General features: G+C 47.9%; 1 protein-coding gene across 1 annotated transcript in view; it reads left to right on the plus strand.

The window, feature by feature from the left end:
• Positions 1-3,024: 3,024 nt before the first annotated feature.
• Positions 3,025-15,548, plus strand: part of RNLS (renalase, FAD dependent amine oxidase) — a 77,310-nt gene continuing 64,786 nt past the window's right edge. Inside the window, exons 1-4 of the mRNA XM_075717601.1 lie at positions 3,025-3,136; positions 3,217-3,322; positions 4,889-5,031; positions 6,259-6,417. Coding sequence (XP_075573716.1) covers positions 3,025-3,136; positions 3,217-3,322; positions 4,889-5,031; positions 6,259-6,417 — 520 coding nt within the window. The remainder of the gene's footprint in view (positions 3,137-3,216; positions 3,323-4,888; positions 5,032-6,258; positions 6,418-15,548) is intronic.

Below are 15,548 nucleotides of genomic sequence, written 5' to 3' on the forward strand. Positions count from 1 at the left end.
CTTCTTTGCAGAAGGACACATTGCTGTCTCATGTTCAGCTTGGTGTCCACCAGGACCCTCAGGTCCTGCTTTCCAGTTGGGTGACCCTCAGCATGTACTGGTGCATGGGGCTGTTCCTCCCCAGATGCAGGACTTTGTACTTCCCCTTGTTGAACTTCATGATGTTCGTGTCCATTTTTCCAGCTTGTTGAGGTCTCTCTGGATGGCAGCATGACCCTCTGGCATATCAGCCACTCCTCTCACTTTGGTGTCATCTGCAAACCTGCTGGGGGTACACTCTGCCCCACCATCCAGAGCGTTAATGAAGATGTTAAACAGGACCAGACCCAGTATTGACCCCTGGGGCACACCGCTGGTCAATGGCCTCCACCTAGACTTTGCACTGCTGATCACCATCCTCTGGGTCCAGTCATTAAGCCAGTTTTCAACCCACCTCACTGTCTGCTCATCCAGCCCCTACAGCAACAGCTTCTCTATGGTGATCTTATGGGAGACAGTGCCAAAGGCCTTAGTGATGTCCCGGTAGACAATATCCGTGGCTCTCCCCTTGTCTACCAGGGCAGTCATGTCATTGCAGAACTTTATTCATTGAATAATAGACTCATAGAATGCTTTCGGTTGGAAGGGACCTTTAGAGGTCACCTAGCCTAACCCCTGCAGTGAGCAGGGACAGCTTTAACCAGCCCAGGGTGCTCAGAGCCCCGTCCAACCTGGCCTGGGATGTTGCCAGGGATGGGGCCTCTACCACCTCTCTGGGCAACCCCTTCCAGTGCTTCACCACCCTCAGTGTAAAAAATGTCTTCCTTATATCCAGTCTAAATCTCCCCTCCTTTAGTTTAAAACTATTACTCCTTGTCCTGTCACAACAGGCCTTGCTAAAAAGATTCTCCCCATCCTTCCTGTAGGCCCCCTTTAAGTACTGAAAGGCCGCACTAAAGTCTCTCCGCAGCCTCCTCTTCTCCAGGCTGAACAACCCCAGCTCCCTCAGCCTGGCCTGGTAGGAGAGGTGCTCCAGCCCTTGGGTCATTTTTGTGGCCTCCTCTGGCCCCACTCCAACCGCTCCATGTCCTTGTGCTGAGGGCCCCAGAGCTGGACGCAGGGCTGCAGGTGGGGTCTGCCCAGAGCCGAGCAGAGGGGCAGAATCCCCTCCCTCGACCTGCTGGCCACACTGCTGGGGATGCAGCCCAGGATTTGGTTGGCTTTCTGGGCTGCAAGCGCACGTTGCTGGCTCATGTCCAGCTTTTCATCCACCAGTACCCCCAAGTCTTTCTCTGCAGGGCTGCTCTCAATCCCTTCAACCCCCAGCCTGTATTGATATCGGGGGTTTACCGAGTTGGCCAAGCATTGTTACTTGACACTCGATGCTACTCAAAACTCAACACATGCCAGGTAGGTGCACAGCAGTTAAGACTCGCTGGGGGCAGAGGCCTTTTGGCAAGACATTGGTTCTTCATGTACACGTTCTGCTGCCCATAACTGATTGTCCTGGTGGATTATCAGTTGGATTTTCACAATTAACAGTGTCTGATCTGTCATTTTAAGAGCTCTATTTACTCCTTGCAGCTCCTTGCTTGAACCCTTTCTCTCAGCAAGGTGGAGCGTGGCCTTTCACAGGCTTCTTTATCTCTGCTGGCTTTAGCTCTTGGCATCCAACCGTCCTTGAGAAGAGGAGCTCAGCAGTTATCAGCCCCTCCATGTAGGGGGTTGTCCCGCTATAATGCTTGGAGGTGTCCCTTAGACATAAGGACATCCCTGGTGCATAGGTTGCACCAGTCACTTCTTTGTGAAGAAGTCTCATCCCAAAAGGCTGTGGTCACTGTGGCCGATACTCCATGCTGACCTTTCTCTCTGCGTGGGGGTCCCTGTGCTGCCATGCCCACCTCCACCTCAGCCCTCCGTCACTTGTGTCCCTCACTGAGGCTGGGGCTGGGGCTGAGGGAGGAGCAAGGGGCCAACAGGAGCCTCCGGCATTTTGGGGAGGAGGAGGAGGAGCGCCAAGGACAGAGTGGGGTGAGAAGGCCACAGGCCACTGAGGTGGCCGGGGACTGGGGCCCCCCCAGGGCTGGCGCCTGTGGGGGTGTGTGTGTGTGTGGGGTGTGTGCACACACATGCATGCAGGGGCGTGCAAGCACACGTGTGCATGCCCAGGGGTGCATGTGTGTGCATGGGGTTGTGCGCAAGGGTGGGTGGGTGCCCGCATATGTGTGCAGGGGTGGATGTGTGTGTGTGTGTGTGTGCCTGGGGGTGCGTGTGTGTGCATGGGGGTGTGTGCAAGGGTGGGTGGGTGCCCGCATATGTGTGCATGTGTGAGTGCCTGGGGGTGCGTGTGTGTGCATGGGGGTGTGTGCAAGGGTGGGTGGGTGCCCGCATTATGTGTGCAGGGGTTGATGTGTGTGTGTGCATGGGTGTGCACGCAGGGGGGTGCGCGTGTAGGGGCGTGTGTGCACATGTGTGCATGCGGGGGTGTGTGTGCACAGGTGTGCATGCAGAGGGGAGCATGTGTGCACACGTATGTGTGCAGGGGTGCGTGTGCACATGTGTGTGCACAGGCGTGCATGTAGGGGGGAGCATGTGTGTGCATGCGTGTGCACAGGCCTGTGTGCACGGGGTGTGCAGGGGAGTGTGTGCGCGGGGGGGGGGGTGCACGGGTGCGTGCACAGGTGTGGGTGAGTGTGTGCGCACGGGTGCGTGTGCGGGGGTGTGTGCGCGCACGGGTGTGCACGCAGGGCGGAGCGTGTGTGCACACGTGTGCGTGCAGGGGTACGTGTGAGTGTGTGCGTATGCACGGGTGTGCGTGCCGGGGGGTGTGTGTGTGTGAGTGCACGGGTGCGAGTGCACGGGTGCGCGCGCAGGGGTGCGCCTGCACGGGTGCAAGCCCGCCGGCGTGTCCCTGTGCACGCCTGCGTGGCCGCCGGCGCGGGCTCACGCCTCCCCCGCCTCTTCGCCCCGCCGGTGGGCGGGGCCGGGGCGGGGCCCGTGCCCTCCGGGGGGGCGTGGCGTGGCGTGGCGTGGCCGGGGCGAGCCATGGCGCGGGTGCTGGTGGTGGGCGCGGGGCTGACGGGCGCTGCCTGCGCGGCGCTGCTGCGGGGGGCGGCGCTGGGCCGCGTCACCGTCTGGGAGAAGGCGCGGGGCGCAGGTGGGGCCCGGCGCGCGGCGCGGCGTGGCGCGGCGTGGGGTGGCGCGGCGCGGGGCGGTCTCTGATTGGCTGTCGCGCAGGGGGCCGCATGAGCACGAGCCGCAGCGCGCGGGACGCCGCCTGCACCGCCGACCTGGGGGCGCAGTACGTCACCCTCGAGACGGAGCGCGCGGGGCCGCGCCGCAGGTGAGCCCCGCCCCCCTGCCCCGCCTCGCGCGCGCGCGCGCGCGGCCGCTGAGGGGAGCCGGGGCCCCGGGGGCGGCGGGACCGGTCGCCGAGCTGTGAGCGGGCTTTGGCCACCGCCCCCCGCCTCGGGCCGCCTCCCACCGCCTTCGGGCTTCCCGCCCCTCCCGGCCGCCTCAGAAAGTGGGAAAATGGGGTCCGGTGGGTTTGGCAGTGACGCGGCCCGCCCCGCCCCGCCCCGCCCCGCCCACGCGCGTCGTGTCTCGGCGGTTTTCACCCGCGGTGCAGATCTGCCCGCCGCAGGAAAGGCAGGCTTTGCTTTCTGTCCTCTCAGAGTTGCCTGAGAGCCCCGCAGGTGACAGGAAAGGTAGGTGGGAAAGAAGAAGCGTGAGGTGGTGTGTCTTGGCGGGGATGTGGTCCCTCTGCCCCCAAAACTGGTGGTGGCTGGCTGTGGGGACAGGGGAGGATGGCCTTGGTGCTTGGGCTGGCTGGGGGCACAGGGCGCTTGGCCTGGCTGGGGAAGGGGGTGGTGGTGTGACAGCAAAATGCAAAATTTATGTGGAAATCAGGGGAAATGGCAGGTGTGTTTCGGGCACTTGCATCCAGCCGCTGGAATATTCCTACGCTCCACAGTGGTGATGCAGTTTGTACTGATAGAGTTGTAACTAACCGTCACATATGCCCCTGCCACAGCTAGTCCTGAAACTGTCATGTCAAACCGTGAAGAGTTTCTATTACAGGCGCGGTAGGTAGCCTTGGTCTCACGTAAAGGGCCAGCCCCCAGCACAGTAGCAAGGCGGTTTTGTCATTTTATAGCTATGGTTCCTGTTTGTGTGTAGCCTGGCTTGAAAGACAGGTTGTATGAGGTCATTAAAAACTGTTCTCTAAATCCAAAAATTTGGCTGGTCTTGACTTTAGTTGTTGTCATGGGTTAGCCCCAGCCAGCAGCTCAGCACCACGCAGCCACTCGCTCACTGCCCCTGCCCCGATGGGATGGAGGAGAGAATCGGAGGAGTAAGAGTGAGAAAAATTCCTGGATAGAGATAAGAACAGTTTACTAATTGAAATAAAGTAAAATAGTAATGATAACACTAACAATATAATAACGATAATAACAATAATAATATACAAAGCAAGTGATGCACAATGCAATTGCTCACCACCCACCGACCGATACCCAGACAGTTCCCGAGCAGCGCTCGCTGCTCCCCAGCCAGCTCCCCCCAGTTTCTATACTGAGCATGACGCCATATGGTATGGAATAGCCCTTTGGCCAGTTTGGATCAACTATTCTGGCTGTGCCCCCTCCCAGTTTCTTGCGCACCTGGCAGAGCATGGGAAGCTGCAAAGTCCTTGACTGGCATAAGCGCTACTTAGCAACAACTAAAAACATCAGTGTGTTATCAACATTCTTCTCCTACTAAATCCAAAACACAGCACTATGCCAGCTACTAGGAAGAAAATTAACTCTATCCCAGCCGAAACCAGGAGAGTTGTGAAAAATAACGACAGCTGCTATGGGTTTTCATGCAGGGTATTTTCATCTCTGTGTCGTTTGCTCCCTTCAAGCTTCTATGAGGAACTTCTCTCTCACGGTATCCTGAAACCGCTGACTGCACCCATTGAAGGAATGGTGGTGAAAGAAGGCTCGTGCAATTATGTGGCACCCCAGGGCATGTCCTCGGTTGTCAAGTATTATTTAAAGCAGTCAGGTAAATTTTTAGATGCCTTTGTATGAAATGAAAGGTTTTAATGATTGTGGTTTTGATGGCGTTCTTGAACTGTCTTTCAAATTTAAATCTCCAATGAGAATGTTCAAATTCCTTGTTTGTTTATGTATGTCTTGAAGTTGCTTAGATGGATAAACATGTCTGTGAGCTGTATAAATTTCCAAGTCCTGCAAGCGCTTCACTGGCTTCAGCCGCACTGCTGGCATATAAAAATCTCTATACAAATATAACGGCTGTAGGATCAGGGGCCAAGGTTGTATTTACACCATTGGCTTCAACATATGAAAGTTGGACCTAACACAATTAGGACAGAGAGAATTTAGTGGGAGTGAGATCGTGGCTGAGAAGAGATTTGAGTTGGAACGTGAATGAAGTGAGTGTTTGGGTGTTTTTTCACAAGTGTGCACTTAAGTTAACTGTGCTGTTTAACTGAGCAACTGTGAACATGGTGGTGAGCTATGTCCTGTGTTTTGTAGAAATCGGCGCTTATGCCGTATGTGAACCTACTGTGTCGAAAGTCCTTTAGAAGAGACTGAAGGAGAAGATCATCTGCTAGTTTAAACTGTGTGACTACTGCACTAGGTGTAATGTGGCAGAACCACTTGCACAGTTCAGTGACTAATTTAACTCTGGTTTGAAAAATGTTAGCTTTATGAGGAGTCAAGCTTTGCTCCTTTTATGTGATTGTTTTTGTCTTTTTTTTTAATTACCTGCTTTTTTAGACTGTAATCTTGCAAATAATTAACTACGTTCTTGTCTTCTGATATATGAGAGTTGCTAATAGGGGCAACGCTCTCTTTTTCAGCTCCTGGGGATGTGGTTGGATTGCTTACCCTGTGCTGCCTCCTGCGCTCATCAGATTTCACTCTGAATTGGTTCGGCTCACTAAAGCCACAGTAAACTAACCTGACAAAGAGAGTGGCTGGTAGTTTTCCATCTGTTTACTCAGCTCAGTCATGTCAGAGAGGAGTCACATGAGTACCAGCCCTAGCACAGGGGAGTGATGGGATCTTTTCAGCTGATGAGGATCCACTCTTAATGTCAAATGCTGGCTATTAAATGGATTCAACCTAATTTGTGAAACTTTGCCCTGAGACTGTCTGTGCGCTTCGCTGTTTGCAAGTCATCCAGTTACTAAGGGAAACTCCTCTGCGTTTTCCCTGTGGAATTCACTGTTACATGTATTTAACTTCTGCTTTTTCCAAGCAGGTGCAGATGTCTTCTACGAACAGCAAGTCACTCACATCTCTCTCCGAGATGGCAAATGGGAAGTCTCCAGGAAAACGGGACTGCCAGAACAGTTTGATATAGTTATTCTCACAATGCCTGTTCCACAAATTCTTCAGCTGCAAGGTGACATTGTAAACAGTAAGTTCATACCTCAAAATCACAGGTACTTAGGCTAAAATGGCAATGAAGCATCTTGTATGGCGAAGAAACACCCAACAGTCTGAGCTGTCTGTTAATTTCTGCCAGAATAGGGTGAATCTGAAAATGGTAGAAGGTGGGTAATTTTGAGGCCGTATCTGTTGTGCATGAGCAGTAATACCTAAATAGATGAATCGACTTTTAATCTGATCTTTAATTTTTTGCTGACTTCTAAAACAGGACTTGTCTTTCTGTAACTTGAAAATAGTTACTGACTTGGACAAGAGCCTCAGCTGGTCCCCACGTGGTCGTTTCCTTGTTGCTATCTCCTTGTCAACATGTCGTGCTGATTTTCAGTGCTGCCCTTGGTATGTCTGTGGTAGGGATGACCCAGAGAGTAAGACTTGAATAACAGCTGCGCTATGGGGAAGAATCCCTAGGGCATTTCAGTGAGCCTAAAATCATACGAAATGCAGGGGAGGAAAAAGTCCAGATCAGAACTCTTTGGTCATTAGTTTGTAAGATGAAAGCCTCTCAGACCCTCCAGCTTGTTTGCTGTTTATGGCTGCCCTCTGCGGGCTGCATTCCCCAAACATGAGTAAATCTTAATTAGCCTTTGGTGATTTATTGGGGTGAATGTGTTAACAGTGCCATGGAGGCTTAGAAGGAGCAGCTCGGTGCTGAGAAAAAAGTGTAAATTCAGGCCTGGACAAGTTTGCTAGCTTAGGTGCATTGTCTCAGGTGTGAGGCTTCCAGCACCAGCTTTTCTCTGAAGTCAGGCTGATGAATCCTGCTCACCCATCCTAGCTCTGTATGCAGTCAGTGTCCGTCCACAGCGGGCCCCCAGCAACCTTGTTTCTGGAGGGCTGGCTAGCTGAGGTGCTCCCAAGCCTGTGAGTGGATTTGGTGTGTTTGCCATGAGACTTGATCCTTGCGGAACAGCCACCGTGAGGGTTTACAGGGCAGAGATCTTGGTGCAGCTCTACAGGAGATGACTCTGAGTGAGGGCTGATGCTGAAGCCAGGCCTGTGCTGACCCTGGCAGAGCCGCTGGAAGCACGCTGGGCTGTGGATTTATCACCTCGGCTGCAGCGTTGTACCAAAGACATGCTGCGTCTGGCTAATAACCTCTCTTTGAACTCAGCTTGCTGGCAGCAGCGCAGGGGCATCCATGTGGCTCGAGTCAGTTCTGGTCAGACAGGGCTTGTTGCCTCTCTGCTGCCAGCTCCTGAAGTAGATACTTGAGAATTTCTGGGTTTTCTGCTCTCTGGTTTGTAGAAAAACCACCAGTGCTTGAAAGATGAAGAGCTGACTTTAACGCTTGGCTCCTTGTGCTGTGCTGTATCTTGGATTTTAATGTGTTTAAATACGTGAGTGTGATTTGGAAGCTGTCTGTTAAACGATAGCAGAACAATAGATGGAGGTGGTTAGAATGAGCTGCCAGGGTCTATCTGAAGTTGCTTCCAAGTAACCAGGACCTGTATGAGGGAAAAGAGGATGGGGTGGGAGGGAAAAAAGAGAAGGATAGATGACAGCGGGACGTTGAACTGCAGCACAGTGTCTTACGGTAGCAAAGGGAAAATTGATGTCTGATCACGGTAAAGAAGAGAAGTATTTTCATTACAGCCTCTTATTTTAAGCTTTGTGCCTAAAGAGATAAATATCCTGTAAGAACAGGACTTCTCTGCTATTTGTTGTTTGATAAGCTTTCTCATTTCCCTTGTCCCTTTACTGTGGAAAGTAATGGTATTCCCACTGAATTTTCTTGGTTAGTGAGTGTGCTCTTTCACTTCATACTCTGAGTCATGTGAGGAGGGTAAACGTATAGACATCCTTTTCAGAATTATGTCTTTTAATAGCCACATGTGCGCTGTTCCACTGTATCAAGTTATAATAAACTAATGTTAAAAACATTGACTGGTCACTAACTGAAGCACAGCTTTGCAAGCATTAGAAAGTAAGAGGAGGGTGATGTACAACAACTGTGATGGGTTGGGCCGTTCCCCTGTCTGCAAAGAGAGACATTGTCTTGAGTTTTTTGCTAGGCTTATTACAACGACGTGATGTGGAATATTGCTCGGAGATGTTTGCAGCCCCAGCTGACTCAAGCTACTTCAGTTCAGTTAGCTCAGCTCACAGCAAATGGGAAACCTCAACAGCCCAAACTGTCCAAGCACGTGGGGACAGGTGTGATGAGGTGGCTGTTTGGCTGCTCAGTGGTGTCATTATGGGGGTAAATGATGGTGGGGGTGGGTCTGGCCCATCCTGTCCTTTCTGTCAGTGGTCGATGGTGAATGTCCTGGGAACAGAACAAGAGGCAGTGTGTGGTACTGTTTTGTCAGGCTCTTCCCGAGGTTCCTCTAGTCTGGATCTCAAGGCCTTCCTCAATCCAAGTTGATGCCTTTGCCAATTGTTTTTCTTGGGGTAATTGAATCCTTTCATGTCCAAAAAGCAGGCAGGTCCCCTTCAGAAGATGCAGTTAAGGTGAACAGTTCATTTCACTTGCTCTTGGAGCGCTGGAACTGTCAGATGCTTTCCACAACATCCTTTTCTTAATCTTTGGTATAACTGCAGGATTAACTTTTATCTGAGGGAACCCAGCCAGTTTTGTCTTCTCTTCCCCTTCTCCCCATTTCTCTTCCTCTCTCTGCCTGTACCCTGGGTGAGGTATTCCAGATTTCCACCCAATTGTTAATTCTCCATCTTGGGCAACGGGTCTGACTCCTCATACGCTGGAATTCCTTAACATTGGAGCTGTTGGCTTCTTTACTACTGTTTGTTTAGGCTAAGAAGTGAGGGCACCATAGGTGAGGAGAATGTAAGGAAGGTGTTTCGGAGCCTGAATAGGGTGTAGGTTTGGGATCCTTTTTGATTTACAGAGGGTCAGGGTACGTCACTGTATCTCTAAATCTCAACCTTGTATTGATTGCATGTCAAAGAGCTGAGTTTTGCCAACAGAGAACGGGGGTTTCCTGGATCCACCTCTCTTGGGATTTAAGATGCAATTTCACATTAATCTTAAGGTAGTTAACTGCGGACAGCTGCTGAAAGGAATAGTCATCTTGTCCCCTCCACACTGACACTGTCCTGCTTTTGCCTCCTCTGTCAGCGCTAGTAAGTGGGTACCGCGCTGGGAGTCAGATCTGCTCCATGTTTTGACCCCAAACTGACTCTGATGGTGCAAATGAATATGTTAGTTTCCACTTGGCTATGCAAGCTGATCTGACTTGTGGAGCGACTGCCCGGTCGCTAGTGTTAGCCTGCACGTATGCTTAGGCTGCTTCCTTACCCGTAAAGCAGTTCAGTCATCTGTATGCTCTGGTCTTCCAAATCCAGAGACAGAATTTGGTGAGTCTAATGGAAAACATATTTGTGTGTTCCTGGTGTACAACCTAGCAATTCCAGCTGCTCCTGGAAGGGGAGGTTGCTGCTCCTTGTTGCAGACTTCCCCCTCTCTGTCACTCGGGGTGGGAGGAATCGTTTTGCTGCTGTGCTCAGGCTGCAGCTGAAACAAGGGATGTGCAGAGTTGGAGGAAGGGGAGGGCTTTCTCCTTCTAGCAACAGCAGCCTGTGTGGCCAGCTCAAAGGTCATGTGTAACTGCTCTGAGACTGCAGGCAAGGGGCTTAAAGTGAAGGATTTGGGAGTATAGCTACCTTAATTGCTGATCTTGAAGGCCTTTATTATATAGCAGACAGACGCTGAAGCTAAATGAAAGATGTGGCTTGGTGCCTTGTTATAATATTAGTCTCGGTCACTGTTGTGATTTGTGATGAGCAGTGTCAACGGAGTGAGCTTTGGCCATTTCCCCAACAGCCCTGGTTTTGACTGTAACTAGCCTTTTCTGCAGGTCCTCCTTTGCTTTGGTGTATCATCCCTACTTTGACAGCTTCTTAATTAGAGGCAGCTAGCTTAAAGATCTTCCATATACTCCATAATTTTCCTCAACTTCTTCTGTCTGGGTTTGCTCTCTGAGATGCCTTTTCACGTCAGTTTTGCTGTACAATGGAGATTGAACTGCTAACTGTGGACCTGTGCCAGGTTCCATTTTAGCCACTTAGGTATAATTGGATCTATTGGTTCAAAGCCAAGTGAAGTTTTAAATGGATTTTGATGAGGGATTGTTAGCATTAGTGTACAGATAAAGGCGGTAAAGTAAGTGAAGATGCAAAGGAACAGCTGCGTGGAGTGGGTGATGCTTTGATCCATTAGTAAGCGTTGGAATTAGCCTTTGATATTTGTGTGTAAAAGAACCTGAGTTGGAGAGTTCAAATGGCTAGCCAGGAGAGGTAATTCACCCCTTGCAGGAATTCACCATTTTCCTGTTTGAGCCTCAAGACTGACTCTGTCACGTCAGTACTTTCCCCTTGCTTGAGAATATTTAACTGTCTGAATATTGTATTTTTAAGCAGTGGTCCCATAGATGATTGCCGTAAACACGCAGTATGTTTCTTTAATAACAAAACAGTTTGGACACCTATGCCCATGTTTTCAGAGATGTCTCCTGAAATTTAGGCTCCTGTATTTCTAGTTAGGTGCATCAACAAAAGCATTCTGCGCCCGTGTGTGCTGCAAGTTCCTCTTCATTGCGGAACTGGCGTGTGTGCCTACGCTGGGCTACCCGAATGGCCAGCACCTGGCAATCGAGTTACCTTAATGTAGGTGCCTTTGGGTCCAGTGGCTGATCTGTGCTTCAATTTGCAAATGTTAACTTGTATCTTTATTTTGATGCCTTTAGGACATCTTTCCCTTTAATATCCTGTTGCAGAAAGCAGATGAGGTGAGGCATATCAATTTGCAACAGACCAAAATTTACTGAGATGACTTGGGTTTGTGTTCTGGCTTTAAGAAGGACAACTACTGACAGGTGAAGTCACAGCCTACTTGAGGGAGGTCTTCTTTCACCTCCCAAGTTTTTTGAAAATAATTTTCATTTATTTACATGATATTCTGAGAATTAAGATTTTGAAATAATGACCCTCCCAAGTTTTATGTTCAGTGGCAAAGTTTCCATTTTAATACTTACAGCTCTGCAGACTAAAGCTTTTTTTAGGCTGATTTATTAGTTTGTGTCTTTTTCCTGTTCTTTAACCTTTCAGATGAGCCTGAACATTATGTCATTGTGAAGCAGCATGCATTTAGGAGGATATAGAATTAAGTGGCCTTCGGCAACCTAGAATTATCATTTTAAATGGACTGTGTGAGAAATGACTGTTCCAGAATTACTTTTCTTATGAGTGTAAAGCCAAAACTTAGATTAATGGAGAAATTAGTGTGTATACACACCTTTTAAAATTTATATATATAAAAAAAACATTTGTGTATATATATTTGTGTGTGTGTATATATATGTGTGTATTTACATATGTAAAGTATTTTGTTCTGTTTACTTGTATTCTTTTGTTTGGTTTGTTTGCATTGTTGAATTTTGCCGGCGTTTATCAATTCTTAACTGAAAGGGCATAGGAAAGGAAGTGGCTTGCCTACGGCCAATCTTTTTAGATTTATTCATCTTTATTCATCTTCATTTTCAACCTTTATTTGTTCCTTCTACAGCTATCATGCCCAAATAGACTTATCAGTTGCATATTTAGCAATAGCAGAGACAGAAGTGGTAATAATGCTGCTGGAAGTCATAAGCTTTGAAATCTCTTAAACTAGTAAAGTTGTTGAATTGGTAGTCTGTGAAACAGGCATTCTTAGGGCTCTCTGATACTGGAATCTGATGAAATTAATCTTCACTGATTTGATTTGGTTGGGTTTTCATTCAGAAATTGTGTCTCCTGTGTTTACTTGAAGTTACAGTAGAATTACCAAACAAAATTAATCAGAAGAAGAAAAAATCTTTTTGCAGTGTCTTAATTTTTCCCCTGCTTTCCTTTCTTTACATAACATGCGGTATGTGAAGAGTTAGTAACTTTCTAAGCTTTTAAAATAGCTGAGTAATGGTATTGCGTTGAGGCAGAAGGGGAGAAAAGGGTTAGCTCCTTGCAACATGTTTGGAACAACAATAGGTGGCAGCAATCAAATGATGAATAACTAACATTTAGTGCACTTATTTATACTTGGGCTTTACATATTTAGGTAGTAAATATTGTGGTTATGCAGCAGGTAAAAGGAAAATGAGTAAATGTTTCTGAGTTTTGTAATGTAAATTCGGTGTCAGAAAAGGAACAAATTTGCTCAAAAGCAGGATCTTCGCAAATGAAAGGACTAGAATTTGCAAATGTTCATCATCTAATAATATTTCAGACATGCTGGACTGTTATATTAGGTGCTGATGTTAGAAAACTCCTAGATTTATATATCTGACTCCATATGATTATTAAGCAATATAGTCCTTTTCTGTGCATTTTCAAATCAGGTTGACAAACTTTTTCGTTGGTTCTGGTTTTAGTAAGACATTTGGCAACATGGTAGTTAAAGATTGCAACAATTTGCAGTAGTTTTTATCTGTGTGTCCAGAATGTTTTCATTAAGTTGCTTTACTTGGAACTTAAAATTACAGTTCCGCATGTTTAATCTGCTAATAAAATGGAATGGCTTGGCTTTTGTTTCAGGCCTGACCTATTTTTTTTTTTTTTTTTTTTAATCTGTGTGACTGTCCCACATGTTTTAAATAATATAAGCTGATGAGATGATACAAGGAAAAGAGGACTGCATTTATATAGGGAGGCTTTATAATGTGAATTAGGAAGGCACAACTCTGGTAATTTTTCATGAGTCCCAAGTTCTTGCTGAGTGCATGTGTTTATTTTTGGATAGCATGATGATAAATTCTGAATTTTGTAGTTCCAGTTCCAGGCAATCTTAGCAGGGCTTATGCAGGCTTTGAGTTTGCTCTCATTACCTAACATATCTAAAATGTCTAGTGTAAACATGTACACTGATTTGTTATTTACTTATCAGACTTTAGGAGCTGAGGTCACACCGTGCAAATATTTGTGCTTTCTGGAAATACAAGTAGTTATTAGTTTTGCATGAGACTAGCTGTTGATATTAATGTGGTCCTTTAAAAACCTGTCACTCATTTGATGTGGAAGCATCCTAGTACTGACTGAGGTTGTGAAGGTGGAAGGATCCGTGCTGGTAAAATTGGGCAATATACTCAGATAGAAGTGTGAGAGGCCATAGTCTGGATTATCGGTGCTGCAGTTGAAACGCGGGGTGTCTTACTCTGTAGTAAAACCCTCTGTCCTTGCCCGTGGCAGAGCTGTTTGCATGACGCAGCCGGACAGAATACAGCTCTCCTTAGCTGTAACCTAACAGTTATGATGAGCTGCTTCTCTGTTTTGCTTCTGGCTGTGAATTTCACCTGTGATTCAGTGAATGGCATCCTGTCCCTACCTCCCACTGCTGCTGTCAGCTCCACCTCTTACCTTCCACTGCAGCGTTTTTGTGAACTCCTGCGAGTTGATCTGACTCGCCAATCCAGCAAGGAGAGATACATATATATATATATATATATAAAAGTAAGTATGGGGTTGTTTTTGCTTGGTCAGGGAGTTGGATTAGCTCGTGGAATCGTCTGCCAAGCATGAGAAAGCAGGCAGAAAGGAGAGTGTGGGACTACACAGATGGGAGCAGAGGAGGGTCTAAGGAGGAGCAGCGCACTCTTGTCTGTTCAGCTGCCACTGAAACCACGACGTCAGCCTCTAAAGCAGGCGAAGTTGTTAGCGTGCTCTGCCTTCTGCAGTGCCGGTGTAGCCTCCCTTCTTAGGGAGTCCTTTTTAAGAAAAGGCTACCAGAGCTGGAACTGCACATTGCGGGGGAGGGGGGAGCGGGAATCAAAGTAGGCCATATGTATTCTTAAGTTTGTGTTTGACTTAGCCTATTTTTAGGTGTTTTCTTATATCTGGAGTGCTTATAATGAGCTTGTTCTGCAGTTACTAGCTGAACACGTTGAAAGCCTATCAAAAATCAAATAGGCTACCACACTGATTCCAGTGACCCTCTTCGTCTGAGAAGTGTGAGGATTAAACCTGATATGTGTGAGCATGAGAGGTTTGAAAAGGAGAATGAAATAGAATATATATTAGATAAAGGGCTACTTTGCATTTTACTGTTGTCAGTCAACACTGCCTGCCTTTGGCAGAAAGCTGAAACTTTGATTTGACAGATCTCAGAGTAAAACAGAAGGAAAAAAGAAAGCAAGATACAATGCTGGAAGAGGAATTATGCTGCCTTTTGTCTTCAGACTTGGAGGGAGTGGGGCAGCTGTTTCCCACTCCAGGGGAAACCCGCGTTAGGTCCTCTGGCCAGACCAGGATGACAGCTCTTAAACAGAAACCCCGCAGAGGGGGTCTTGCTCCATCACAGCATCTCTTTTTAGTGCCTGGTAACGTTGCAGAAACATTTCTTCCAGCAGTCCCTGTTACTTGTTCTACCCTACCTCCAGCAAGTCAGCTGTATCAGCACAACTGTCTGCGGGACCACGAGAGCGCAGTGTACCCCGCCTCCTTGCCCCCCAAAAGGAGGGGGAGTTATTTTTAGCAGGATCAGCGGTGTGATCTTCAGTTCACCATGTGGCCCACAGACGTACTGGCACATTGTGTGCTTTCAGCACGGGTAGGAGAGCCGCGCGGGGGCTGTGCAAGTGATTGAACCCTATGAGCAAAGAAATGCTCACGAATCTGTGGTTTGAATTCTAAGCTTAGGTTTCCTGTGTAGTCCCAGGAGAGATTCAGAGCACCTGCACATTAAACTGGCAGCTGATTGTGCTGATTTAGCTAAACTGGTTTTAAAAAAGGTTACTTCTGATGTGTAAGGCAGTGCTGCTTTTGTGTGTTGCCACATTTAATTCAGCCTGATCTGGCTATCTGTAATGACTGTAACCTGGACATGCTTCTCTTCCTGTCCCTACTGGCTGTGCTGGTTGGCAGAGTGCTTCAATACCAGGGGACTTGATCACAGAACTTTCTTTAATGCTTGTTTGACCTCTTTATATCATTCCAGTAGTGTATCTCAAAGTAGAGAATGGGACGCCAGGAATATTGGATCAGCTAAATGTGAGCCCATGCGCATATGCACACGTTAGGTTTTTTTTCTAAATAATAAAAGTGATGGTATTTGAACACAGGACATACTTGGAACAGAACAAATAAATGCTCTAAAATTTGTTTATCTTGACAATA

This window comes from Pelecanus crispus, chromosome 10 (assembly GCF_030463565.1).
Source record: "Pelecanus crispus isolate bPelCri1 chromosome 10, bPelCri1.pri, whole genome shotgun sequence".
NCBI classification, from domain to species: domain Eukaryota; kingdom Metazoa; phylum Chordata; class Aves; order Pelecaniformes; family Pelecanidae; genus Pelecanus; species Pelecanus crispus.